General features: G+C 40.5%; 1 protein-coding gene and 1 pseudogene across 4 annotated transcripts; one reads left to right on the top strand and one right to left on the bottom strand.

Moving 5' to 3' along the window:
- Positions 1-51: 51 nt before the first annotated feature.
- On the bottom strand, positions 52-22,802 carry CALCOCO2 (calcium binding and coiled-coil domain 2). Of its 4 annotated transcripts, XM_039873746.1 has the most exons (13): positions 22,665-22,802; positions 16,308-16,497; positions 12,565-12,667; positions 12,272-12,405; positions 11,338-11,463; positions 8,699-8,787; positions 8,260-8,329; positions 7,536-7,658; positions 7,145-7,231; positions 4,326-4,421; positions 2,647-2,776; positions 1,575-1,603; positions 52-1,103 (listed from the first exon to the last, which is right to left on the bottom strand). In XM_039873746.1, exons 2-13 carry the CDS (start codon positions 16,485-16,487, stop codon positions 927-929), a joined length of 1,344 nt encoding a protein of 447 aa, XP_039729680.1. In that variant the 5' UTR covers positions 16,488-16,497; positions 22,665-22,802; the 3' UTR covers positions 52-926. The 4 variants fall into 4 exon arrangements, with proteins under 4 accessions (XP_039729680.1, XP_039729681.1, XP_039729682.1 ...); XM_039873747.1 differs by lacking the exons at positions 7,536-7,658; positions 22,665-22,802 and adding an exon at positions 21,252-21,274; XM_039873748.1 differs by lacking the exons at positions 52-1,103; positions 1,575-1,603; positions 2,647-2,776; positions 22,665-22,802 and adding exons at positions 5,164-5,243; positions 5,515-5,673; positions 21,252-21,274 and having other exon boundaries at positions 4,343-4,421.
- A 3,197-nt stretch (positions 22,803-25,999) lies between these two features.
- Positions 26,000-26,118, top strand: LOC120611379 (uncharacterized; annotated as a pseudogene).
- The last annotated feature ends 884 nt before the right edge of the window (positions 26,119-27,002 follow it).

The raw sequence follows: 27,002 nt of genomic DNA, 5'->3' as shown, positions 1-27,002 counted from the left end.
TCCTTTTGATTAAACTTTTCCCATAAGCTTAAAAAGACCACAAACTCAAGGTTTATTTTAAATTATCAAAGTCCCTGAAACAGAGGACTAGTTTATTTTTAGTATTAAAGAGATTAACATTAATTTTCATTATTCTGACCTATCCATATTCAAACTCAGTGCTTGGAAAGTTGCAAACTCATACAGTTTCTAACCACTCCTACTAATCATGAAGAAAGGCTTAACAACAAATAAAAGTTATGTGCACAGGAAAAATCAAAAAGGAGAAAATGTCAATCATAGGTATCCAGAAAGAAGGCTTTCTGTGATTGAAATAAATTCTTCATGTCCATGGTTAAGGAATAAGATGCTTCTATTGGGAGCTGAGAAATCAAGATAAGAAGCCTTTGGTATCCAAAATGGATGCCTGAGTTCTCTGCCATGCCATTTTTGGCTAGTCTACTACAATCAGTTGGAGAAAGAGGCCTGAGGAAGAGGACGAAGAAATTCTCGACCTCTGGTCAATCTCCAGCCTCAGGGTTAACACTGAGGAATGAGTATAAAACACACTCAAGGCCTGATCTTGAGTGGTCGTGGGACAACTTGGAAAAATAATCACTTAGTATTTGGGTCAAGCCTGTTGTGAACGGCCAGGTCAGTTCCATCCCAGAGACCTTGTACTAGAGATTCTTGCAAGAATGGGCATCGTAGGCAAGAGGTGGACAGTTACGTGCTTTAAAAAGTGGTAACGCACATGGATGGAAGTAACAACCCTTAATAGTATTTTTCAGATAATCCACATGACTCTACCTTTAGGGCAGCAGGACTGAGTAAATCCTTAATAATTTTAGGTTAGGCAGGATCTTGGGTTATAACTCATAGTAGAAGCCATAGGTTGTACTCTATAAAATCTATGTACAGTATATAGATCCAAGAGGCGAGGACACTTAAAAAGTGTGGCAGAACACGTGGTCTTCAAAGATTTGCTTTTCTTTTGCTGAGAAGCTTTTGTCACAAATGGGACAATTCAAATAAAGGGTTTGAATGTGCTGCTGTTCCAAGGTGTGATCGAAAATGTCATCAGTGATGTCTGATTTGCAGGTGGGGCACTTCTTGAGAGGGAGCTGGGAGGAAGAACAAAGGGGTCAGTAAAAAAGTGAGACCATGTCTGTCTTACTTTTCACTACATCCACAGCACTTAGCACGATGCTTGGCACATGGTAGGTGCTCAAAATATAGATGAATGAATAAGTTCACATTTGGAGGTACTCACTAGGGATTTCTCTAACCCCAGGATCAAAAGGACCTAATATTAGTCAAATAGCTTGTTTGGCTAGCTGCCTAGTTCACATCTCTTTCCTAGTCTTGCTACCAAACTTAGCTCACAGTGGAGATGTATCTTGAGCAGAATGCTGATGGATGAACTGTGATTTCTTCTCCCCCCCGCCCCCAACAGGCTCGCTCAGATTTGGGCACTGAACAAATTGATCCAGCTGTTTTCTGGAATTATCAAAATGAACCAGTTTCCTTATGAGCAGGAAGGGAAATTTTCTTAAGGATCTGATGTGCTCAATCTCGTGACTCAAAACACTTACCAGGCTGGGGGCAGAACTTTCTTGGATACCTGAGGATAATAAAAAAGATTTCATTCGATGAAAAAACATCATCCCTATATTCCCCAACTATGTTGTAGCAGCAGTTTTCTGTAAATCCCATTGTTCCCTTTCTTCCCACTGCCTCTACCTCTCATATAAACCAATACTTCTGATAGAAGGGATCTAGGTCAATGATGAGAGAAAAAAGGAAAAAATAATGAAGTGTTATTTTCAACAGCCATGTATACATCATATAATCAGAAACAACAATAAACCTATTTTCAGTATGTGGAAAATGAGATTTTAATAAAAACAGTAAAAATCTAACGAGGAAACAGTGTGAGAATAGATTTTAAGACTGAATCTGTGCAGTTATTTTTCAAACAAAATTCTTAAAAATATTTTTAAAGAAAAATAAAACTTTAAAAGAAAAAGAAAACTTGTACTGCCTGTTGCAAAGATCTCATTGTGACTCTTGAAGGAATACGACTGTTTTAAACTGTCCAAAAAAGCAAATGAGGTCTCATATCGCTTTTGGAGACAAAAGAGGAAAGTTCCCTGTTTAGCAAGGACATCTGATCCCCAGTCTCTGAGTGACAAGAGTGGTTGTCATCTCCATTTCCAGCCCTCCAAACCACCCGGGGGTCTCTGTGGAACACACACCTGCTACCCTTGGTCAGGCCATCGGGTGGCTAGTGTCACTGCCCATTCCTGGGCAGCATTACACCCTCTTGTGCTTCCATTTCTAAACCTTAATTAGCTTCCTCAGCTTTGTATGTGTATATCTTCCACTCAGAGACATTTCTCTGATTTATATATTTGGAATATAGCCACGGGACTCAATTTGTGTCTGCTGCCTCTAGGCGAATGATTTGATTTGCGTCTTCTGGATTCAGATTTATTTCTCAATTAACACTTCTCGCCTGGCAATCTTTCTATTGGGTCCTCAGCTTCTGCCCAGAATGTCTTAACAATGAGGCTGGTCTTAATTAGCATTTCAGACACAAAAAAATTTAGTGGGGGCAAGAGATGCAGGCAGGGCCTTTCAGCTTGAACGGCAAAGTCGTCTTACCAGAATATGGGTTTCCATAGACAAGTCCTGGGTTTTGTCCTGCACCTCCTTGATCTGAAGTAGGTATTTGGTATGGCAAAGAGTCCAGACCCATGTAACTCATCAATCTGCTGTTCTCTCTCTTCAAAAGCTAAAGATAGAATATTTATAGAGACATGTTGAAAGACAAAAACAAAGAAGGATCCCAAGGAGCTGGCAGGGGGATGCCCATTACAGGTTGTTCTCAGTTAACAATGTGGTACTGAAGAAGCCCAGGAAATGATAAACCATGATTTTTCAAAAGGGGAAGTAGTAGCCTCCATACTCCAAAGACCTGACTTCTTAATATTTGAATTTAAACACATACTGAATTTTTTTTAGATTAATGCAAAAAAGAATGTTGAATCTCTAAATACATACCAGCTCAAAGGGGTACAAAAGTTATGTGGATATATGAGGGTGGCAGGAGCTATATTAAGACTAAAACTGTTACACATTGAGAGTAAAATGCTTCTTTAAGTCTCCTTCCTAGAACAATTTTCTTACACAATGTGACTATTCATCTGATACAATTTTTCCTTCTTCATGTTTTATTTCATCAAATGGGTATACCAACAGAGAGAATAAGAGGGTGGAAAGAATAGAGGAAGGGAGGAAATGAGAGAGAACAAGAAAGAATAAGCTACAATGGGGGACAGACAGAATTAAAGTTATTAGAAAAAAGAAAATTAGTAAACTGCCCCTTAGCATCTTAAGAGGGCTTTAGTATAGTTCTTAACAAAGATTCCTAATATCAGATCTTTGCCTTCTTGTAAGTTGTGTGTGCTCACCCTCCCCACCCCTGCCCAGCCCCATCAGACTGTCCCATGAAAACAGGGATTTCAAAGTCAAAGTACACTTATCTAGATCAAGAGGTTGAGAATGACATGGCAAGAAACAGATAACAGATGCCTTCTGTAATACTGAAACACACCGGCATAAATAAAACCAAAAGCAGAAATGATCACTTGGAGGCACAGCCCAGGATGGTTACAGAGAGGGTGGCGATGGAGAACTGTTAGAGGCACAGCCAGAATGCACGGACACCTGCTCTTTGATGCTTGGTAAGAGCATGACAGTGACTTCAAGTGCAACCACTTCATTTGCTGCCATCATCCTCAATTATAATAACAACTCGTGCTTAACACACAGCAGAAAATAAATACTAGTTGTATGAATGAATGAACTGATGAACGAACGAATGAATGAATGCACAGCATTTATTAGGGTCCTACCACGGGTCCAGTACTGGTACAGACCACCACTTCTGCTCCTGGTTTGGCAGCAGAGAAAAAGGAAAAAGTTGTGCTAAAGGAAAGGGGTTCCTCAGCTAGCATAACTGACGGAGGATATTATCCTCCAAAGACAAAACTTACAAGAGTGGTGAAGTTAAAACCAAAAATAGTAACTTAGATCTTCATCGAGGCTGTTCCTTTCAAGTTTACTACTGCCATGGCAAACGAGTTTGTTATTGAACAAAGAGAGGGTTTTGTGGGAGATCAGGAAACCAGATTAAGTTTACTCTGTTTAGAAGCAACTATCTTCGCCCACTGTCCCAGATGGGGCTCTTTCATTTAACTTTTTACTTTGTCACCACATCTCTGGGTCACCCTGCTCTTCCCCTTAAAACCTTGGAGTTTTCTACCCTTTTACACACTTACATCGTTTTCTCTTTCCATTCTCTCTTTCTCTCTCTGCAGAACATTGCACATAATCTTGTTTTCACTCAGTCTTTTTGACAAGTCAAAGTTCTGGTCCTGTCAAAAATTTAAAAAAAAAAAAATGAGGCTTAGGATGGCATATGTAACCAGGATCCAAGGTGGGGAGAACAAGGCTCACTTAGAGGTGGGGGGACTGAGGTGGGGAAGAAGGGAAGTGGGGTGGGGGTGGGGGAGTGATTCTATGGAGGGGATGCTAACTAACAAAAAAGGGACTTAAAATGCCTAATGGCCTGGGCTGGCATTGAGATGTTGGTTGCTCTTGGTTTAGCTGGGAGTATAAGTGACCAAAGAGAGAAAAAGTAAGCTTGGAGAAAACCTCAAGACCGATTTGTCGGAATTAGGAATAAATGAAGCCTTGCTGAACCCCACCTAACCATGGACACAATCATCTTTGTCTTGAATAAACATCTCCATCAACACTTAGGGTTACCTTAGCATGACTTCCTCCCGGAGTGAGCACAGGCACCTGGACTCAAGTTACACTGAGGAAGAAGGAACCCTGGAAGGCATTTCCCCAAGGCTACCAGGAACCCGGACAGGGGTCTTGGGCTTCCCAGTATGATGGGCTGACCTGACTAGTTTCATGGACCCAAACCTAGGCATGCTTCAACACTTCCCATCTCCTACCTACAAACATGCGCAGACCTCACAAAAACACTTTAAGCTAATCCTATTAGTTGTGTTTTTTTTTTTTTCCAAGATTTTTTATTTGAATGCTGGTGCCCAAACTGCTGTGCGCTTCTAGCCGACCCTGAGGTAGTAATGCGAGAGGGGCTACCCGATGACAGTGCTGACTGCAGGCTCCTGGCTCCCCATCCCCATTGGCTCCTGCTGGCTCTTCAGGTCCTGCTTCACTTCCTCAAAAGGCAGAAATAAGAAAGGGCTATCTGAGTCTGCACAGAAACCTGTCAGTAGTTACCAAAGCCTTCCCTGAGACCCATGGCTGAGTTGGCCCTCTATTTCCGGGGATTTCAAGGCTTGTTTCTGGCCACACACTCTATCCCTCCTCTTTTTAGCAGAAATATAAATTTCTCTCCTTAACAAGAGTGTAGAATCCTCTGGGCCTGGTCTAAGAACCACAAACCTTCACACCCCTTGCTTCCTGGGCCCCTTTATCTCTGTCACCTACCAGTGCAGCAGCCCTGAGTTGCCTGATCTGTTTGTGGAGTCGTTGACACTCTTTGTACTTCTCTAAGAAACAGGCTTTCCCGGCCTCTACCTTTGCCTTTAGGTGTTCCACCTCTTGTACTAACTGCTCCTCCACTGCTGTTTTCTTGTTCTTAGGCTCCTAAAGTACAAGACACATAGTCCTCATAGTTAGGGGCCTTCTAGATGCATGAGGAATAAAGAATTGCTATCGGACGGCTGGAGAGGGAGCCCCTGGGTCTTGAAAAATACTTCATGAAAACCAAGGAAACCCATACCTGCCACAAGAAGGTTCAAACCTTTGAATGGCTATAATTTAAAACAGTAATTTCTGTGCCACATTAGAGGTCACAAATTCAAATATGCCTATAGGGAGGGGCCAGGCAAGCAATGTAATTACAGGAAGGAGCCGAATGAAGGAGCTGAACGGTGAAGACTGCAGCCCAGTGGAGAACATGTGGTCCATCTAAAGGGTGCAGCAGGCATAGCACGCACAGCAGCTACTTAGCTCCAGAGATTGCTACAGTGCAGGAATGTGGGCTCAATGTTTCCAGATCCTCGAATTTGTCAAGAGAAGCTGGAATGCAATTTTTTATGGCAAATATTCTCATTTTTAAGTGTTGATAATTAATTCAATTAAAAAAAAAAACCAAAACACTATGTAGGCCAAATAAAACATTTCTGTGGGCTAAAATTAATCTGTGAGCTGTTGATTTTCAATCTGTTTTACTCTTTATTATATCAGGCTAAAATGACAGTATATAGTAGGTACTCAATAACTGACTGAATAATGAGTAAATGAATGAATGGTGCACTTATGATACCAGTTACAATCCTAATAGTTGGATATCCGCTAGACATCAGGATTTCTCATGCTCTCACATCAGCTCAGAAAATGGGGCGTCTGGGCACCTGTCATCACTATGAGGCCTCTTTTCCAATAATATATTACTAATAATAGGAAATTCTTAGTCAATTATGCTTTGACTTGCTGTAATTTTTTTCTTTTTTCTCCCTCTTTAATTCCACGCGCCCCGCCCCACTCCACTTCCACCTCTGACCTATGGATGATGCTGTTTCCCCTTAAGAACTGGATCTCTGAAGGAGTGGCGTCTCCTCCTACCCACTCATGGTGTGTACCTGGGGCCTGGTGCCCCCGGGGTATGTTCCATGGCTCCACCCAGGGCGTGAACCCAGGACCTTCTATGTGTAAAGCAGATGTGCTAACCACTACACTATGGAGCCACCTGTAATATTTTCTAATCGTAGAGCTCAACTTTATAATTATTAATTTGCCTGCCTGCATGATAACTCTTTAAGAAGGGGATAGGAGTTATTCTGTGTGATTCCTAGCCCAAGGCTCTATTTCCTACAACCTGTCATGAAGTTTAAGTTCCAATATTCTTTTATCACCCATCATACATTAGAAATGCCCACCTCTCCTAAACATTTGTAACTAGCAGATTCTCTGTATTTTTGGGTAGAGTACAAAATGTCCAGAGGTAAGTGCTACTCTATCCTGTCTTGTGTCTCCTTTCCATCACCTAAAAATAGATCCTATCCCCTCCTTTCTGCAGGCTCCCACCCACACAGTCACCCAAAGGCAGACATGCCGTTAACTCCTGCTGTTTCTTGGTTGCAGTAGCTTCTTTCTGCTTCAACTCCTCCACTGTCTGCTTGAGCTTCATCTGTTGCTCCCTCTGCACAAAAACAGATTTCATTACCACTGCTGGAAAAATACAGACACATGTGTGCATACACAGAAATACAAACACATGCACGCACTGGGGAAGGGCCGGCTGAGTTAACAAACAAGCAGGATGCAGAAAAGAAGCAAGTCTTCACTTAATAGTTTCTGAGAAAAGTCATAAGAGCCCTCATTTCAGATGGCTTCCTCTAAGACCCTTTCCAGAGCCAGTAATATCCAGGGATATGATAAAGAAAGAACAATGTATATATTATTTTATAAATGCCTAAAAATGTTATTTTCTTTCATGACTCTACCTGTTCAGTTAAACTGAGGAAGAGTGTGCCATTTTCTTTTTTCAGATGCGCCAACTGCTCTGTCTTATCTTGTTCTCCCTGAATAAGCTTTTCCATTTCTTTCTCTTGAGTTGACAGCTGGGCCTAAGGCAAAAATAGTGAATATGACCAAGATATAAAAGAAGGAAAACTAACCAGGAACAATGCTTTAATGTATATTGACATAAAGAGATGTGTGTTCCCTAGCAACTCCAACTACTAAATATCCCTTAAAACTTCTTCACTTTTCAGCCTTATATTATAACCTAAGAATCTAAGACTTGACTGAGTAAAATTCGACAAATCATTCTTTAAAGCCCTTCTTTAAGGCACAGCTTCCCAAAAAGAGAACAGTTGTGCTCTCTGCTTTACATTCCAGGTTTTTGAGTAAGAATTGCTTGAAAAGATTTTGTAGCTAAAAGAAAGAAGTTTGAAAACCATTGGTATAGATGACAGTTATCCATTGGAGCTCATGATAAATATAAACTGAATAAATTATTCAGTTCCTTGTAAGCTGTGACCATAAAAAAAGAGGGGACGGGGAGGGATCAAGAATAGAAAACACATACTCTGAAACTTTAGCCTGATGCTTTGAAAGGTACACCATTAGGCACTCATTACAATGAAATGCATCTTTCTGGGCCATCAGAGAGGAGTGGTGGCAAGGCTAAGAAACATACTTGGGCAAAGGTTTGGCATCACCCACCTGAAGCTGATCCACTCTGACTCCCATCTTCTCATTTTCTGAGGCTATCTTCTGGTTTTGTTCTTTCAGTCTGAGGAGGTGGAGATGAGATGACTATGTGAAACATATGCTGATGCCAGGTTGGCTTCCCCAGGCCTTCAATGATTAAAGGCTGCCTTGGCCTTAAGCCTGAAGAGTTCTTTTAAAATCCACTAGTCTCATCTTGGCTTCCTGACAGCAAAGTGCAAGTATTTAATACTTAACATTAATATCTGAATCCACGTCATTTCTCCTCACCATTCTGTTATTGATTCTCTAACCTAGAATCAAAGAGCTCATGATTCAAAGGGGAGAATCACACCTCTCACTGTCATAATAGGAAGACAGTTTTCTAACAAATTCTAGAATGCTAAGGGAGTTTATAATACAGCAGTTCCTCCCATCCAAGAATCGCACTCACCGAAGCAGCTCAGTTTCCCAGCTGTCCTTCTGCTCTTTTACTTTCTGCTCCAACTTCTTGTTGACGCTCTTTAGGGTTTCTAGCTCCTCCTACAGATTGAAATTCCAAAGGGACAAACCATTTCTAAGAGTTTTAGAATCTCAGGCAGCCAACAGATATTAACTGAGCACGTATTATACGTCAGGCATAGCACGATACACAGTGAATGAAATAATCCAAGTAAAGGAATTCCACATTGAAATGTTCTTAATATGTCATTTCCATTTAAAAAACACATCTACCTTAATTTCTCTTCCACTAGAGCATATATTTGCCCATTAATTCTTAAACAAACATTTAATAAGTGCCTATTCTACACGAGACACTGTTCTGGCACTGCAGAGACAGCAGTGGATAAAACAACGTTGCTTTTCTCCTAGAAAAGTTCTGTCCAATAAATTCAGAAAGCCACATATGTAATCTAAAAATGTTACTAGCCACATTAAAATAAGTAAAAAGAAACATGAAATTAATTTTGCCAATAGTATACTTAACCAGGTATGTATAAAATGTCATTTCAATATGTAAACACTAAAAAAGTTTTACATTTTTTAATACCGAGTCTTCAAAATCTGGCATACATTTTATGCTTACAGCATATCACAATACATCACATTTCACAGATGGCTAGTGGCAACCATACTGGTTCTAAACATTAGGATTTTTTTCTCAATTCCATTCTGCACTTCTGAAGCCAACATTGTATGTCAATAATAACTCCCTGCTTTTAGTTCCAAGATTTAAATAAGTTTAAAAAATCATTTCTTTTAAGAAAATCATTTAAAAAAATTATAGTAAAATATATATAACATAAAATTTACCATCTTACCCATTTTTAAGCATATAGTTCAGTGGCATTAAGTACATTCATATTGTTGCACAACCATCACCACATTCATCCACAGAACTCTTTTCATGTTGCAGAACTGAAGCTCAGTACCAATTAAATACCGGACCCCTATTTCTCCCTCCCCCCAGCCCCTAGCAACCACCATTCTACGTTCTGTTTCTGTTAAGTTGACTACTTTAGGTACCTCATAAGTGGAATCATATGGTATCTGTCCCTCTGTGTCTGACCCACTTTACCCAGTATAATGTCCTCAAGGTTCGTCTATGCTACGGCATGTGTCGGAATTTCCTTCCCTTTTAAAGGTTAACAATATTCCATTGTATGTACGCACCATGCCATGTCTATCCATCTATCCATCACTGAATACCTGGGCTACCTCCACCCTTTGGCCATTGAGAAAAATGCTGTTATAAACATGGGTGTACTAGTATCTCTTTGAGGAAAAAAGGTATTATCAATCCCATTTTTATAGGAAAGGAAACTGAGGCTCATCAGAGATGTTAAGAAATTTCTTCTGGTTCATCAAATAATAAGTGAGAGAATCAGCCTGTGTGCCTCCAAAGACAAGGTTCCTAATCATTGTATGATCCTACCTCTCAAAACCTTGGGCTTTAACATCAAAAGTATCTGAGTTCAAAACCCAGCTCGTTCCAAAGCCACAAACAGACTGTCACATTGAGGAAGTCACTTAACCTCTCTGAGGTGCAGGGCTGTTCTAAGAATAATGTGAAGCAATGTGCTTAATTATAATACCTGGCACACAGTAGGTGCTGAATAAATACTGGCTTTTGTCATCATTATAATAACTGGTCGCAAATATGTATGAGAACTAACTCAAGAACCTAGACCCGCTGATTCCTTGGCTAGAATCTAGCAAGTGAGCTGGGCTGTAGGGCTCCTGGCCAGATGCTGGTTCTTGACAGCCAAGTTGTGAGGTACACCTATGCCATGTTTGTTTGTTATTTCACTGCCTGAGATAGCCCAGGTCTGTAGCCTGGACTGGCTGTGCACACTCTATACCAGCCCAGGGTCGAGGATAGCATAGGCACATGTGTGACAGCATGGTGTAAAGAACAGAGCACTGGGAGTCAAGAGAAGTGAGTCCAAACCCAGTGTGATCACGAAACAGACCTCCTTGCTTCTCCTCTGGGTCTGCTTTCTCATCTGTAGATCAAGGGCGTTACAGGTGGCGATTGCCAAGGTCTGTGTGTTCTGGAAATGTCTAAGCTATAACCTCACTGTAATTAGTTTATAGTCTTTAGAGAAAACTTTAGCTTTTAGCATTATCAGCTCTCATTCACCACCTGCTGATTTGAAGGGTGATTAAAAAGAGAAGTAGCAAAGAGTTTGGAAAACCTGCAAACTTACTTCACTACTCTCTTCTCTCTTGATGTCTACTTTCTAGCTAATCAGAGTAAATTATTTCAACTTATAAATAGGCAGTGGGAAGAAGCCATCAGATTGCCTGGGTTTGAATCCTGGCTCCATCAGTAATTAGCTGTGTAAGAGATAACTTAACCTCTCTGAGCCTCAGGTTACTCATCTATAAAACTGGGATAATAATTGTATCTATTCCAAAGGTTTGCCATGAAGTTTAAGCAAAACAAGCCATATAAAACTTTTAACACTGTGCCCATTCAAAGTTATTAGCATAAGGGAAGAAGATCACAAGCAAAACAGAAAATAGCACAGGATAAGAGCATCAATCTGATTTCCATACTCCAAGTTCACCTTTAACCAGCAGTCATACCTGCTTCTTCTGGAGCTCAGCCTGCATGTCTGAGTTCTGCTTCTGGAGGATGGCACAGCTGTCCTTCAGCTCCTGGTTTTCTTTGCAAAGCTCACTGTTGTGCTGCTCAATCTCTTCCACCTCACCCTATGGAAGAGCATTCCATAAATTTGTCTTCGACTCTTTATAGCTCAGTGGATATTTAAATCCCTCTAGCAGAAAATTCATATAGCCTGAGATGGCGAGGGTCTGGATAATTCCCACTCACTGCAGTGACATCTGTGTACTCAAAATGGGTGCAGCTCCTTAGTACGTAGGGAGGGGGATAATAGAGTATGTCTCTATAATTGCAGCACTGAGCCTACCATTAATGAGAAAGATAAAATTAAAGCCATCAAAAGTGAAATGACAAAGGAATGTAGATTTTTCTTGCAAACATTTAGTATTGTTTGTCTCTCCTACTGGACTCGCTGTTTGAGGCCAGGGACAGTGTTTTGATTGATTCTTCACTGCATCCCTAGTGCCTACCATCGTATTGGATGGAAAGTAGGTGTCCTGTTAAGTAACTGACTGAGCAAATGAATTTAATAGTCATGCATGACAGGCTCTGGGTCAGAACTGAGATACAAAGAAGATTTGGTGCATCTCTCCTCAAAGGAGCTTATTTATTTACTGTGGTGATAACATGTGGAGATGACAAAAATTAAGTAACTGTTCAGGGAATAACAGAATTCCAACTGAATTACAGAAGCTTTAGAGAAAGGAGAAATCACTTGTTCTCATTCTTGTTAATGTTCCTAAGTCATTCCTAAGTGGGTTTGAGTGGGTACAGTGTAAGTTCTTCTCAAAAGTATCTGTTAAAGATTCAATAACACCTTATTGACTCAAATTCCATCCCATCCTAGAATTGCTACTCTTACTAGCAGGAAGGGATGGAGGTGAGATGTTTACAGACCTGCGTGGTAACAACCAGGATGTCCTCCTCATTTTCTGGACGGAACTGGAAAGGGATACTTGCGCCCCGGACCACACCATCCTGATCCACATAGCAGAACTGGTAATACTCATCATCCTTGGGCAGGTAATAAGCTGAAAACACAAAGTGATTTGTAATCTCAAATAAGGCCTATGCAGAAAACTAAAAAATCTGGAAGCCTTTTATCTGCTCCAGAAAGCCCAAGTTCAAGGGAGTAAGTTAGTCTTGGCTGCTAACTGTCTCCAACACCTTTGATCCAGTATTTTTCTCACCTTTGAAATGGACTTCCTGTTGCTTAGTCGATTCGCTGTTTAGGTCAATGGGCAAAGTAACCCACATGAAGGTGTAATACTCACGGGTTGTCTTCCATCCCACCTGCAATGACAAGAGGCTTTCATTCGGCATCTGAAAGTGCTCAGGGGAAAATCTTTACTTGGACTACGTTTTTTCAAAATGCACTTATTTTTTATTTATGTTGAAAATAAATACAATAGAATGAGTTCATTATGACAAGAGCCACCCACCATGGATCAAATCTTGTTTTTTGATATGACAACCATACATTGCAAAATGTCTGATATAACTAAAAACACACACAGAATTCAAACTACATGTCTTAGAAGGAAATGAAAACTGGCCACTCAACATTCAGGACAAGAGTTCTAAAAATTCTATCTCCAAGTCAGACAGAGAACTGAGAGGGACTGTGGGGGAGAAGTTCTAGGATTGAGAACCTTAGTCCCACTCTCTTCTTACAATGGTGTCCTCGGACCTTCTTAATCAGAAAGCACTTCTGATCCGCTCTCTGCATTAGTTTGCCCTCTCCTGTCTTCAATTCATTGTTGTCGCCTCTGCCAAGCTGGTTACTTACTGTATTTTTTAAAAATGCATTTTTTGAATAATGTGTGTGTTGGACGTAGAGGGACAAGAGGCTTCTCAGATTATAAGGCACCAGATAACTAAGTCCAGTCTATACAGTTTTCTTTCCTTTTGTGTTTTTCTTAATGCATGCTTAATGAAGACTTTTTGGTGATAAAAATAATAGCAACAATCTGGTAGTCATAAAGGCCTCATCTAGGTGTCGAATGCAATACGTCATAAGATATAAGGATACTGTAAAATATGCCTCAGAGCAGACAGCTGGCTAAGTGGAAAATATTCTCACTAAATGTGAAGAGGGGTAAAAGATGGCTCAAATCATATCTGGAAGATAACAGCACACCGGAGAATAGAAAAGGAGCCATTGTGTCTTCAAAGGGAGTACACTCAGCAAATGAGAAGCAAAATTACATTTATTGCCATATTTTGACCCTGCCTGAACCCAGTGGGAAGAAAAAGAATGGAAAATAAATTCCATTTTTATATATTAAGGATTCAGAGCAGGGTTGAAAAGGCTACACTGAAAACTCATCAGAACATACTAGGGCATGCTTTAGTGTCTCATTAATACACACCCCATTGCTGTAAGCATCTCAGAGCCACTGCAGCCTGCAGTGGTGTGGGAAGTAGGAATTTTATGGAGTCTTCATTTACATCCTGGAGTTTCTTAATGCATTGTGACCAAAATATCATCTGGAAAGGCCTAAGAATTACTGCTGTGTTGGAACAAGGAAACAACTTCTAGCCACCTGCAATTTCTGTCCTTGGCTCCTCCATCTGAGTAGTCCTGGTCCCAGTCTGCCACTCATGGCATGGTGTCTCCCCTCTCTGAAGCCTTGGACACATTTACACGCCCAGGTAAAGGAGAGCCTGGAGCACAGAACTATGCACTGAAGGAAGGAGAGCCAACTCCCATGCACTTTAGGCTCCATCACAGGTGGCAGCTTTTGCTGCACTGAGAAGATGTAGCATACTGCACATTCAGAAACGTTTCAGGAGTGCTTACTTGGTGTCAGGAAGTAGCAGTGTATGGTTGACACAAAATTGAGCAATACGATTAAGACCACACTGAAAGAACACTGGGAGAGTTTTAGAAGTGAGATACAAAGGACAAAAATTCACAGTCAACTTCGAATTCTCATGGTAACCATCTGTTGTTCAAAGGAATTCAGCATAATAGAGGAGAAAAAGCAGAGGTTTGGGAGTGCAGCAAATTTGCTTCACCATTTACTGGGCAGCCTTGAGAAAATCGCCGTCTTGAATATGTTCATTAATATTATCTGTGGAGATACTACTACTTACTTCAGGAGGCTATTGTGATGTGAGGATTAAATTAGAAACACACACACATACGTACACAATCTCATCAAACACCTAGCACATTGTATATTCTTAAAAAGTTTGTGTTCTCTATTAGTCTTAACTTTCTTTCAGGCTTCAGGGTAAGTGTTCAAATCAATGGCCTTATGGACAACGAACATTAGAGGCCATTCTTTGGATTAACCATGATTTCTTTATTGAGGTATGGCAATATCTCTGAAATGCATGATGCATTTCAAATGAAGATGCATTTTTTAAATGTTTTTAAACAGCACAAGATTCAAGATTTTCATTTGGTTTATGGTAAAGTCCTCACTGAAAGTTGCTAAGTGCTTGGGGAATACAATCAGTGTAAGCAAAACAGAAACGTAAAATGTTACAGATTACACTTCAAAGACTAAAAGTACATTTTTAATCCTCTCTTTTTCTATGCCTGCACTGTCCAAAATGATAGGCACTAGCCACATCAGGCTATTTAAGTTTAAATTGATTAAAAATTAATAAAATTTAAAATCTAGTTACTCGGTCACGCTAGGCACATTTTAAGTGCTCAATAGCCACATGTGGCTAGAGGCTACTGTGCTGGACAGTGAGGTATATAGCTCCATTGTGGAAACTTCTACTGGACAGTACTGACCGTGGAAAGTTCAACTGGACAGCTTTGCTACATATGGGGAAGAAAAAAACAACTACCACTTTCTTTCCAAAATAGAAAACACTCTGATGTGCCAGTTTTCTGTAGTAGAACATCTTTTGGTCTAATGTTTCAATATCCTGAAGTCTCAGGACTTGTCATGGTAGCTGCCAGTGTCCTTCTGGTTGTCTACTATCCTTGCCTCTAAATATCAGCTGCCATGGCTCCATCAATTAGCTTGGAATTCCACACAAGAAAAAGTAACTCAATGAGGGATGCGAATAAGCATCCTTCACAGTGCAGTCAAGAATGATGTCTGATTCAGGATGAACAGCACTGGCAAACTAGCATATCACACACCGAGGTGTCAAAATAAAGGTCACTGACATTGGGATTCAACAGTGTAAATTACTTAAAGTTGACCTTTATCTCCTGTCTTGGGAAATAGGAAGATTTGTCATTATGGTGTGTGTGTGTGTGTGTGTGTGTGTGTGTGTGAGAGAGAGAGAGAGCGCGAGAAAGCGAGAGAGGGGAAAGACACACAGAGACAAACACAGATGGGGGAGAAGCAGAGACAGAGACAAACACAGATGGGGGAGAAGCAGAGATTATAATTTAAAAAGTATCATTTCTGTACTTGAACTGACAGGGTGATCAGACACTGGAGGAGTTCACTGAGGGACCTCATAAACCTGTCCTCGAAAAGCTTTACAAAGAAGCAAGAGACACTTATTCAGGAACAAACTTCTTGAATGCAGGATGTCGAACTAGGTAACTTCTCAACATTCTCTGCAGATCTGTAATACTCATATGAAAACAAATTAAACACTCTATTAAGAAAATAATATCTAAAGTCACAGAAATTATGTGAGAGACCACCTATCCCAATCAAGTCATAAATGAATATTTCAAAATAGGATAATTTTTAAAAATTTACATTTGGTCTCTGAAAGCATAATAAAACTTAGGGTTGTATAATTTGCCCTCTTATTTGAGCTTGTGACTGAAATTAAAACTTGAGTTCCACAGCACATTTTGGTGTGCAAAGGGGGAAGTGCTAGGATTTTAAAATTGGCTAGACATGATATGCAAACATTCATAATACACAGATAGTCATACACACTCAGGTAATGAAGATTCACCTCTAGTTCCCAGTTACTTGGTACTAAATTAACCACTTACTCTAAAGATGCCAATCCAGTCCTTTCGACGAGGAATGAAATGCTGGGTGAGGGTGTAATAGCATGTGACATCCCCTCCAGGGACATAGAACTTCTCCACACTATTAAAGATGACCTGAGAGAAATGACAATGATCCAGCAAGACAGCTGATGTGGGAGGGTCTTCTACTGTCTCTTCCATGGTGGGGATCCTGTTATGAGACACGGGATAGAACAACGCTCAGAAAGGGTTATCCGAAATACTGGAGATTTCTGGGCTCTCACCCAGGGAACATTCCGATCCAGACAAGTCAGGAAAAGCAAAAGCCTGACTAGTACTGAGATCATACAACTTGCTTTCTGTTTCACTTTGAGGCATTCTGCATTCTTAACTTCCCAGGCCATAAGAATTTTCTGAGAATATCTTTGACCTCCCTCTTCACCACAGGCAACACCACCCTCACATACCCCTATTCTCTCTGCTCATAGCTAGTTTGTTCTCCTACTTCTCAATGCCTTAAGTAAAGCAGCCTAGAGGAAAATAACCTGAGCTGGGAATTATAAGACCTAAAGTCTAGATTTTTCATCCCAATAAGTCCTGTGACTTTTGGAATGTCAATTTTTTCTAGATTTTAGCCTCTCCATTCAATTCCGTTTATCCTGTAATCATCGGGCCCTTCCATATATTAAGGCACTCTGCTAAAAGCTGGGGATGGGCACAGGAAGAAAGATAGGGATGAAAGAAAGGGACTATTTGACATGCAACGGTGACAAGCATGGGTTCTGAAATCAGAATGGTGGAATTCAAATTCTAGCTTCACTAGCTATTAAATGTACGATCTTAGGCAGTTTAATCAACTGGGCTCTATATCTGTTTCCTCATCTGTAAAACAGGGCTAATAACATCTACTTTATTTGCTTTTTGTGAGCATAACTGAGAAAATGTAGATAACGTAAAGTGTATCGTCCCTAAATCAGTACTTGCCATAGGATGGGCACATCACACAAAATAGAGAAACGTTGAATGGCAGAATAAAGTGGTAAGGAGAATGAAGAAAAGCTTCAAAAGTGAGTAGAATCCTAGATAAGCTCCTCAAGGAAGTATAGAATTTTGACGAGTGGGTTTGGTGTGAGGAAATTCCAGGTGAATGAAATACCATGCATAAAGCAAAGAAACAGAAAAATGCATGCCATGTTTAGAGACAGCAAGCAAGTTTGGATCCCCATTTCACCTTTCTAGGTCATAGTACAGATAAAATGCAATCAAGGGTGGGAAAATATTTGGGAGGTAAACAATACATAAGAGACACAAAGAAAGTCTTGTGAATTGTTGAGACCTGATACTTCCCTCCCCTCAAAAGTCACATGCCCTGTTTTCTAAGTGCCTCCCTGGTCTAACATTTAGTGAGTCCATGATTTTCAACCTGGTATTTTACTGGGAAATAAAAGCAATATTGCAGCTCTAAACAGCAGATAGATAAGGAGCTGTACATTGCAAACACTACACGATACCTTTCAAATTCAGCTGTTGGAGCATGTTGGAAGATTGTAGGCACACGTACAATTTAAAAAATAAGTAAGTACAATAATAAAACAAAACAAAAACAGTAGCTCTTCTAACCCTGCCCCACCCTACTTATTTCCTGGTTTTATTTTAAACTTAAACAACCAGGCCTCTTCTTCCAACTTCTCCAGAAGTCAGTTTCTTTCACAGAGAAAGAGGTAAGGAGACTTTGAAGCACTGAACTATCTGTTCTTGGAGGTGAGTTCAGGAACGAAAAAAATGTATTGGCTTTCTGGTTTGTGACACAGTTTAACCACATCCTCAACCTCAAACCTCAGATCAGTTTTCTTAAGGAAGCGAGAGATCATGTTGCAGTCGAGGTCAAGACTTGTCCCTCGTGATAAGCTGTTGCCTGTGTGAGCTCTTAGATATTATGGGAGGGTGAGCAGGGAGATTTTTCAGCCTTCGGACCCCTATCTTTCCTAGTGGTCTCCAGTCAGACTGAGGACAGCGTATCCTCCCTGCTCTAAGCCTGGGGCACCATTTATCTGAGCATGTAAAATGACTTAATCTGTCCTTTGACTATGGATCTGAAGAACACTCAGGTAAGAGTGACTTCAGGGCCTGTCCGAATTAGCCTAAGTACCATACTCCCTGTTCTTTTCCTTCATAACACTATCACCCCTGTATATATAACATAATGTCTAGCCCCTAATAATTGTTAATTGAGTATTCAATTAATGAAAGAATAAGATATGCATGTAATTCAGCTTTCTCTTTTCTAAAATAGAATAAGGAGATGATAATCTCCAAGTGCTGTGTCAATTCTTCGTGTGGCTGGTTCAGCTGGCAGAGCTGGTTCAAGTGGCATGGTGCCAAAAAAACAAAAGGCACAGATTTGATTTCCTTAAGGACCCATAAAATTCACACTCCATTATCCACCTTTCACACACTCAAACTGCTTTGCAAGCTGCTCTGCGAATGGAGGCTACTGTGAAAGGTAAGACCAGCCAAGGATTTGGGGGCTTGGTACAGCCTCTCTTTCATTATTAGAAAAACAATTTGTAAGTTAGCTCATGAACAGGACACTGAAGAAAGGCCAGCATATATAGTCAAAATGACGCGGAAGAGTTCACGTCAAGGCTTGAGTACATTAGCTCACAGAAACTTATCTCTTTTCATTCATTTGAAAATCTAATAACCTGTCTGGAAAAGTCAACAGTCTTGGTTCCTTGCTTATCAAAAATGTAAGAGTCTCCATAAAGTTTCTCATTTCAGAGATCCCATCACCTTCCCAGTACTCACAGAAGGTACCCAATGGCACTCTGGGTATTCAGACCTCAATCATTCTTGAAATAAAAATTCTCCTCTGTTAAAACTAGGAAAGGGGTCGAGGAGAGAGGCATAGTGGCTTCCCTTGCTGCTTCCTACTAAAGCTGAAGCTGGAAAGGCCATGTGTACCATGCCAATCTGAACTGAGTGAGTGAGGTGGTGCCTCATTTGCCTTTTCCTGGAAGGAAGGTATCTACTGATTTTTAAGGTCAGCGATCTTTAAAACCTTTCCTCCCTCCCAGTGATAAAATTCCCTGGGAGAAATGGGAAATTGCCTTTCTGACAAAGCAGCCTAGAAGTGACCTTTTGTAGAGGGAGGCAGGGAGGATGTAGAAAGAAAATTAGAATGATTTAAGCATCAACTTCCCCCTCCTTTAACCACTCTTCCCACTAGAGAATATGTCTACCATCCACTTCTAATTCTGGCAATATCCATAGAGGCATGGGAGGGAGAAAAAAATATAAGAACATCAAAAATTGAATTTAGAAGCACAGAGAGCTACTAACTCAAGAAAAAGCAGTGGGATGAATTAGGCACCCTGAAAATTGTGGAATGGTATTCTACCAAATTCCTTCCTCTTATCTTTGAGTCAAAGACTGGCCACATAAGGAGTGACCAGGAAAAACAAATAAAGATTTTTAAAAACAACCATCAGGCATGGGAAAATAATACAGATTCCAACTGTCACAGGCACTTTACTTGGACTCTGACATTGCTGTGACTTTTTTTTTTTTTCAGCTCAGTTTCCAAAAGAATTAGGGTCCTCAGAGGAGGAAGGCAATAATAGGCAACGTATTTTAAAATAAGTCCCCTGAACTGGCTGGTGGCTTCTAAAAAAATCTGACACATTTTCACCTAATGAGCTTTTCAAACCTAATATATTACTCCCAAGACTGTTCCACGAGGGCATAGATTTTCTTACGTTCTCCCGAAGAAAAGGAAGAACAGCTAGTTCCACTTCTGCTTATTCTGAGTGAATCTTTAAACTACACTAATAGGCTTTTTAGCAGAAACATTTCCAAGTGTTGTAAAGCTTCCTGGTTCAGATTCTGACCAATATTGACGCAAATATTCAACCAAACCAACTCACCAATTTTCCCAAAGATGTTTCCTCATTATGCTGAATCACGAAGAATGATTTAAGTTGATGCTTAAATAACTTTACTAAGTAAAGTTATTTAATAATTTTATTAAATAAGTTATTAAAAAGTTATTAAATAATTTTATTAAAAATAACTAAAATTCTATCTTAAAGAATGTCTAGCATTTTTACATTAGCCTTTTACAGCAGTGGGAATATGCAAGAGAAATGAAGGCTGTAAGTAGTTTCTCTGGATTAGTTCACAGAAGGAAACTAAGTGCTTCCACAGCCAAGAGAGAAAGGCGAATCAATTCTTCATTTGTGAAGAGTAAAATCAAAGGTAAGTAAAAACTAAACCCACATCAATCTAATTCCTTCATTCTTCTACTTACTTAGCTTCCTAAACTATTAGCAATTAGCAACTGGATGAACTGATTTGAGTCCTTTTCTCCCTGGCCCTGGAGGAGATGCTTACACAGCACTATCCTTAGAAAACACTGACAATGGATACCAATGGGTTTGTAGATGGCCTGAGACAGGGAGCAAAAGCAAAGACACAGAGTCACTGATCATCAAATTATTAGGCCACTTGTTCTGATTCAAAATTTCCAAGTTCATTCTAGTTCTTTACCTAAAATCTTTCAGAGTGCCTTAGAAAATTGTTATACCCCTAGGAAGCTTTAAATACTACTCACGAACAACTGTTTGGGCTGGCTTCCCAATTTGTACTAAGAAGGCCCTCATCCCACAACACCACAGCACCAGCAGTACTAGGGAAGAACTGAAAAATAGTTCTGGGACATGAGATGCAGGCAACCAGAAGAAACTGTGAAAAGCTCAAAAGTGTGTGCTAAATCTCCATTTTACTTTACTGAGATTTTACACTTTATCCTTGAAAAGAATGACTATGCTAATCCCTGAAATGACAACGGTAGTGATGATGTTTGGAGTGTGGTAGAAACGGGACTTGGCTAGGAGCCAAGGGACCTGGGTTCCTGTCTTAGTTCTGCCACCAACAAGCTCTGAAATCTTGGCCAAGTCACAGTACCTTCTTTTAGGCCTCAGTTTCCTCATCAGTAATATGCATGAATCAGGTTAGAGAATCTCTAAGAAACTTTCCATCTATAATAATGATCCTGAGTGAAAGAAAAAGGAAGTAGAAGAGTTCATTTTAACTGTCTCTTCATCTAAGAAAATAAGGAAGCATGGCATTATATCAATAAGCACGGTTAAAGTTTTTAAAGAGTCCTAGCTGTACTATATGGCTTGAAAGCCAATACGACTTGTTAGTGATACAGAACTCTTACTGACCACCTTTCTCAGCGTCCTTTCCATCCCACAGCTGTGAAGTCTGTTAAAGGGTAGAGTTTCACATAGAGGCCCTCTGAAAACACCCCTGAAGGTGAGTCACGTGAGTGGTACTTAATCATGTGCTCTACACTATCTACAGAGATTTACTACATAAAAAGTCCTTTGCTTCAAACGATTTTTGCAATAGCAGAGAAAAGTTATACAGAAGGTCCTCAAATAACGTCATTTTGTTCAATGTCATTTAGTTCTAACGTTTATGAGCTGCCATAGGAACTTAATTCTCGTTTATGTCAATTAGCCTATGGAAAAATTGGTTTACTTATACACCGTTAGCTTAAAGCTGCAAAACCTACGACCACCTTGTGAGGACTCACTTTATAGCATCTTTATTATTTTACTCAGCTCCAACCAAGACCACCTGTCGGCTTGCATCAGGAGCAAAGAATCCAAGTGATAGAAAAAACTTAACGTGCTGGGGAGAGGTTGAAATCATAATGTGAGTGGGAACATGAGCCTCCAAACTAAACTGGACTGCTGGTGGCGGTGGGAGGAGCTATGGGAGAACACCGTAAAGATGCACGTCACTATACTTCAGGTGCTCTCTTCTCGGCGGCCGAGAACACCTCCTCCAATTAAAGAGGCCTCATCTGAAGGCAAGGGGCTTCAGGAATATCAAGCCTATTCTTAGACAGGGAAAATGAGGCCCAAAGAGAAAGTAACTTGCCTAGGGTGACTCGGCAGTCTCCCGCATCAGCCTCGAAGCAAAGGGGGATGATGTTAAGGACAAGGATTAAGGAACCACCAGGTCCTCAGTCCGCGAGAGGGGGCATGATGGCGTGACGTCAAGATCCTCACTCCTGTCCGAGGGGCTCACTAACACCCAAGAAGCCTCCCACCTGGTCACAAGCACTGAACCCTTGCCTTCCTCGGAAGAAAACTGTCCCTCAGCCTTTCAGGGCCGCGGAAGTGGCTCCAGGGGCTCCATGACGCCACTCCCACTTACTGTCACCCTAGAAAGATGAAAGGAGATGAAAACCGAAACCGGCCGCACCTCTACAGCCCGAAGTCTTGTCTCAGGACTGGAAGTCTGATTTGGGGGAACTATGGGCCCAACTACCATTAATTAACCCCCTTCATTCCAGGGACTCACCACAAGGAAGCAGCCGGCAGCCGCGCAACAGCAACAGGGCAGGGCAGGGCAGGGAACAGGGCGGGGCCAAAAATCTTAGGGAGAGCTTATCCCTTCTGACCCCCCTTCTTACGTCATAACGGTCATCAAGCCCCCGCCCTACCGCGGTGCTTGCTGGGACTTGTAGTGTTCAGGTGACTGGGCCCTAGGTATCCTCAGGTACTACACTCTGTGGTTTTCCCCCGTCCGGAGCAGCGAGCTCACCCCAAAGAGCTTATTTCTTCCCATAGATCAAGTCGTTTACTTACTTAAAAAACAAAAACAAACAAAAAAACCACCTTATTTATTTATTTATTTAAATGAGAACACTTTAAACTTTGAAGGACCATAGAGATGTCATCTTTATATTTCTCCTGTCTCCCCGTAACACTTCGCTAAGGGTCTTATAGAGAAGACTCCCTTTGGCGTTAACCATATCTTCCACCTGCCTCTAAAGAAGACCCAGCAATTTTCCTAGATTTTGTGTTTCATCATTCCTTTTCTATAAAGAAATTATTCTTTAGTGTTAATTCTGTCAAGGTAGTGCGCTTCCTAACTGCAGTAAGAATAAACTCAGCGAGAATCCTGGAAAGTCAGTTTAGAGAGAATTCCCCATCTTTTTTATCTGAATAATCCTTGGACTGCCTTCAGCAAGAATCCTACATTGGTTTAGCAAGAATCCCCCTTACCCTCAATGTCTCCTTTTAGTTATTTTCCATCCACTTGTCTTTATTGTGTTTGGAGTTGAGCACAATCTCTCTCTCCTGTTGTAATGTCCCTATTTCAATAGTTCTGGATAAAGTCTTACATTTTAATGAGTGTGAGAATAATAATTTTTTTTAACACTGCTATCTATGGAAGGTTAAATTCAGAAGTGCCTTTTTCCAACGGAGTAGCATCTGTCTAAATATGGAAAGAAACTTTCTGTCATCTAATGGGAGAATTAATGACCTTGAAGCCACTTTAGGTTTCAGGCAGGAGACTGAGCATTTCTAATTCTGCCTTCTCACAAGACTAGAGACATTCAACTGAGATAAATAGATGGTGGGAAATGATGAGTAAACCAGGGAGTGAGGCTTCTGTTGAAAATTCAAATCAGCTTCTGAGTTACCAAAATAATACTCTTCCATTTTAAACTCTGTCTACAGAGATAAGTGCTGTCAGTATCCTGGATACATTTCCCTTAATTTTACTTATTAGCTTTTTAAAAAGCACTGAGAACTGACACCTCCTACACCTACACAGCTTACTGTCTACATTAATATGATAATATTTCATGACTCTTGCCTGAAAGTTAAAAATGCAAATCCATTGTTCATTTTATAAACTTCCTAAACCACCAACTTTTCAATAGAAAGCATGACATGACAATTCTGCACACTCTAAGATTCTTAGAATCCTTGGTTTAAAAATCCTTGCTTTGCTGTGTCCCCCAATCCTAAACTATTATATCATGATCTTACCCAATTGAAATCAACTCCTGCCCCCAAGCCAAACTTCAAAGTCTCAGTCAATATCACTACTTTGTTCTGAGCCACTACCACCACTCTGTCAAGGTAGTGTTTTTCATTACTGCAGTAAGAATAAACTCAGTTTGGTCTTATCAACAGCTTATTTTCCTGATATTTTGTGGAGCTAAATTTGACAGCAAAGAGTAAAAAAGAAAAAAGATTAATTAGTCTGATTTATTTCCGATAGGAGTGTCGAGGGAAGGCTGCAAGTACAGCCCTTTATAACTAGATAGTGAAGGAATGGGACTTGATTTTCAGACTTAGAAAGAAAATCTTTCACTCCCATCTTCAATTGCTAGGTATGGAATCAAACAAAGACTGGGGGTGGATGTAGTTACTCTGTGCCGGACACAGTGGATTGTCTCATTTAATCATTACAAGGGAAACATTTTTATTATCCCCATTTGACAAGTGAGAAAATTGTGGCTTAGAGACATAAAGTTACTTGCTCAAGCTCATTCAGCTAGTAAGTGCCATGAGAAGGCTTTGAACTTAGCCTTCTGACTCATACTCTTCATGAGAGTTCAGTGATCCATAAAGGAAGACAAACACATAAATGAGTATAATACCACAAGATATTGGCTTTCGAAGGGTAATTTACACAGTGCTAAGATAGCATAGAATTAATTTCTTTCTAGGGGCAAGACGGAGAGTTTCATAAGAGAGGTGCCGAAGAAAAAATTATTCTGAAGCCTATTATAACGGTAAGAAAGACTTTATTCAGGACTATTACAATAAGAACATTATAATAGGGGAGAGAGATTGTGCTCAACTCCAAATAGAATAAGGACAAGTGGGGATTTACAGTCATCAAGCAGAGTGAGGGGGTCAGTGGATGAAAAATTACTAAGGAGAGACATCAAGAGACTTGTTAAACTGACTTAACGGGATTCTTGCTGAAGGCGGCATAGGGATTGATCAGATATCGAGGGTGGAGCATTCTCCCTAAACAGGGTTTTTTTCTAAAACCAAACATGGCAAGGATAGACAAAGAAGCCCAAAGTTGATGCCTCGTCGAGAAAAGGGGGCAGAGGAGCCTAACTGAAGTTTGGTCAGAGAGAGAGTCTTTGCTAGAGGTGACATTTGATTTATTTGAATAACAAGCTTGGCAAGCAGAAAAAGGAATGAGAGAAATTTGAGATGGAGGGCGTGCTCACCTGCAGCAATGCTGTCTAGTAGAATTCCTTGTAATAATGGGCATGTTCAATATCTGCACTATCTGACCTGGTAACCCCTAACACATGTGATGTTGAGCACTGGAAATGTGGCTATTGCAACTAGGAACTGGATGTTTATATAAATTAAATTTAAATAGCCATTTATAATCACTGTCCTAGCTAGTGCACATCTACAGCATCTGGGGTGTGGACTCTGGAGAGAAGGGGGAGGCAGCCTAGGAGAACATGTGCAAGCAGCAGCTACTTTAACCTTTGCCCTCAGCTCCAGTCCTGCCCAGTCCTGTCCAACAGCAATGACTCGACTTTGGACTCTCAACTCCATGGAAAAAGAAGGTGAGAGAAATTTTATCTCTGAAGCTTGCTCTTTCTGTAACCACCTAGGCCTCTGCAACTTGATGACTTACGAAAGTCCAGATAGTTTCTATGCCCAGGCTGGAAAAGGAGAGGATTGAATAATCAGTGGAAAAAAAGAGACTACTAGTTAGCTTGAGATACCATTGGGCTATTACCTGTACGCAGGTCATGTATGGTGTTTTGTAACTTCAGGAGAAACAGGAGCCAGGTATACCTCACATTAACCATTGAATATTTGTTATTCATTAAACAATTTTTAGAAAGCACAGATTCTGTCTATGGCCATGCTACCCTGAACAAGCCTGATCCTAACTGATTTTGGAAGCTAAGCAGGGTCAGGCCTGGTTAGTACTTGGAAGGGAGACCATTTTGGAAGACCAGGTGCTGTAGGTGTAAAAAACTAAAAAATAAGGGATTGTAAACTGACAAGTTCCTTGCAATCTGTGAGGTCAACCAAGGGTTGCCTTGCCTAAAAAATAAAGTAAAAAAAAAAACCGCACAGATTCTGCATATATTTAACTGCTTCATAAGTCTGATTATGACTATATATTATTTTTACTATAAAATAATACCAATTTGTGAAGAAGAGGACTTCACTGTATACACCCATTTCACACACATAAATATTGTTTGATCCACCAAAAATAAATATTAGTGAGACATGGATGCTCCAAGCACTTCTAAGAAAAATAAAAGGCAACTATTGACTGCAGAGGATCTTTTTGTTACATGTAGTGGATGGATCAGTGTATGTGTCTGTGTCTCCCAGCAAATTGCTTTGTATATAGGAAGTGCTCAAGTAATGTGCCTGTTATTTCACCTTCAGTCAGGGCACTTTCTACGGAACTTGTTTCTAAGAGCCATCCATACTAAGAAAAGGATGCCCTAAAAGCAACCATGGGCTCTTTTCAGGGAAAGCTGTTTTCCCAGAGGTAGAGGGAAGATGAAGAAGGACAACATAAAAACAGAAGTGTGGAAGCTCTATTGCTCATGGCCAAGTAGCCCCATTCCTAGGGGCTCTCTTAGCCCCTAGGAATGATACACATCAAAATGGAGAACTCAAAAGAGGTGCTGGGCAGCAATTTCTGTCTCTATCTCACCTACGACAGCAATAAGAACATTAAGGAAGGAACAGTGGGTTCTATGAATCCATTGCAAGGCCTTGGCCAAGCCACCGCATTTTTCTGGGCCTCACTTTCCTCACCTGAAAACAAGAAAAATACCAGGGGGTGTCTCTAAGAGCTCTTCTGATTTAAAAAGAATCCTGATTCTGCGAT

Source organism: Pteropus medius, unplaced genomic scaffold (assembly GCF_902729225.1).
Source record: "Pteropus medius unplaced genomic scaffold, Ma_sr-lr_union100, whole genome shotgun sequence".
Classification (NCBI taxonomy): Eukaryota; Metazoa; Chordata; class Mammalia; order Chiroptera; family Pteropodidae; genus Pteropus; species Pteropus medius.
Note: the sequence above shows the minus strand (reverse complement) of the source record. Positions and strands in the feature narration are given on the sequence as shown.

What these genes read in the sequence shown, in the direction of transcription:
- CALCOCO2 (XM_039873746.1), bottom strand. Translation starts at nt 16,487, where the DNA reads ATGGAAGAGACAGTAGAAGACCCTCCCACATCAGCTGTCTTGCTGGAT. An exon ending in TCCTGGTTGTTACCACGCAG is followed by an intron (nt 11,464 to 12,271) that starts GTCTGTAAACAT and finishes GCTCTTCCATAG; the next exon opens with GGTGAGGTGGAAGAGATTGA. An exon ending in TCAGAGTGGATCAGCTTCAG is followed by an intron (nt 7,659 to 8,259) that starts GTGGGTGATGCC and finishes TTTTTGCCTTAG; the next exon opens with GCCCAGCTGTCAACTCAAGA.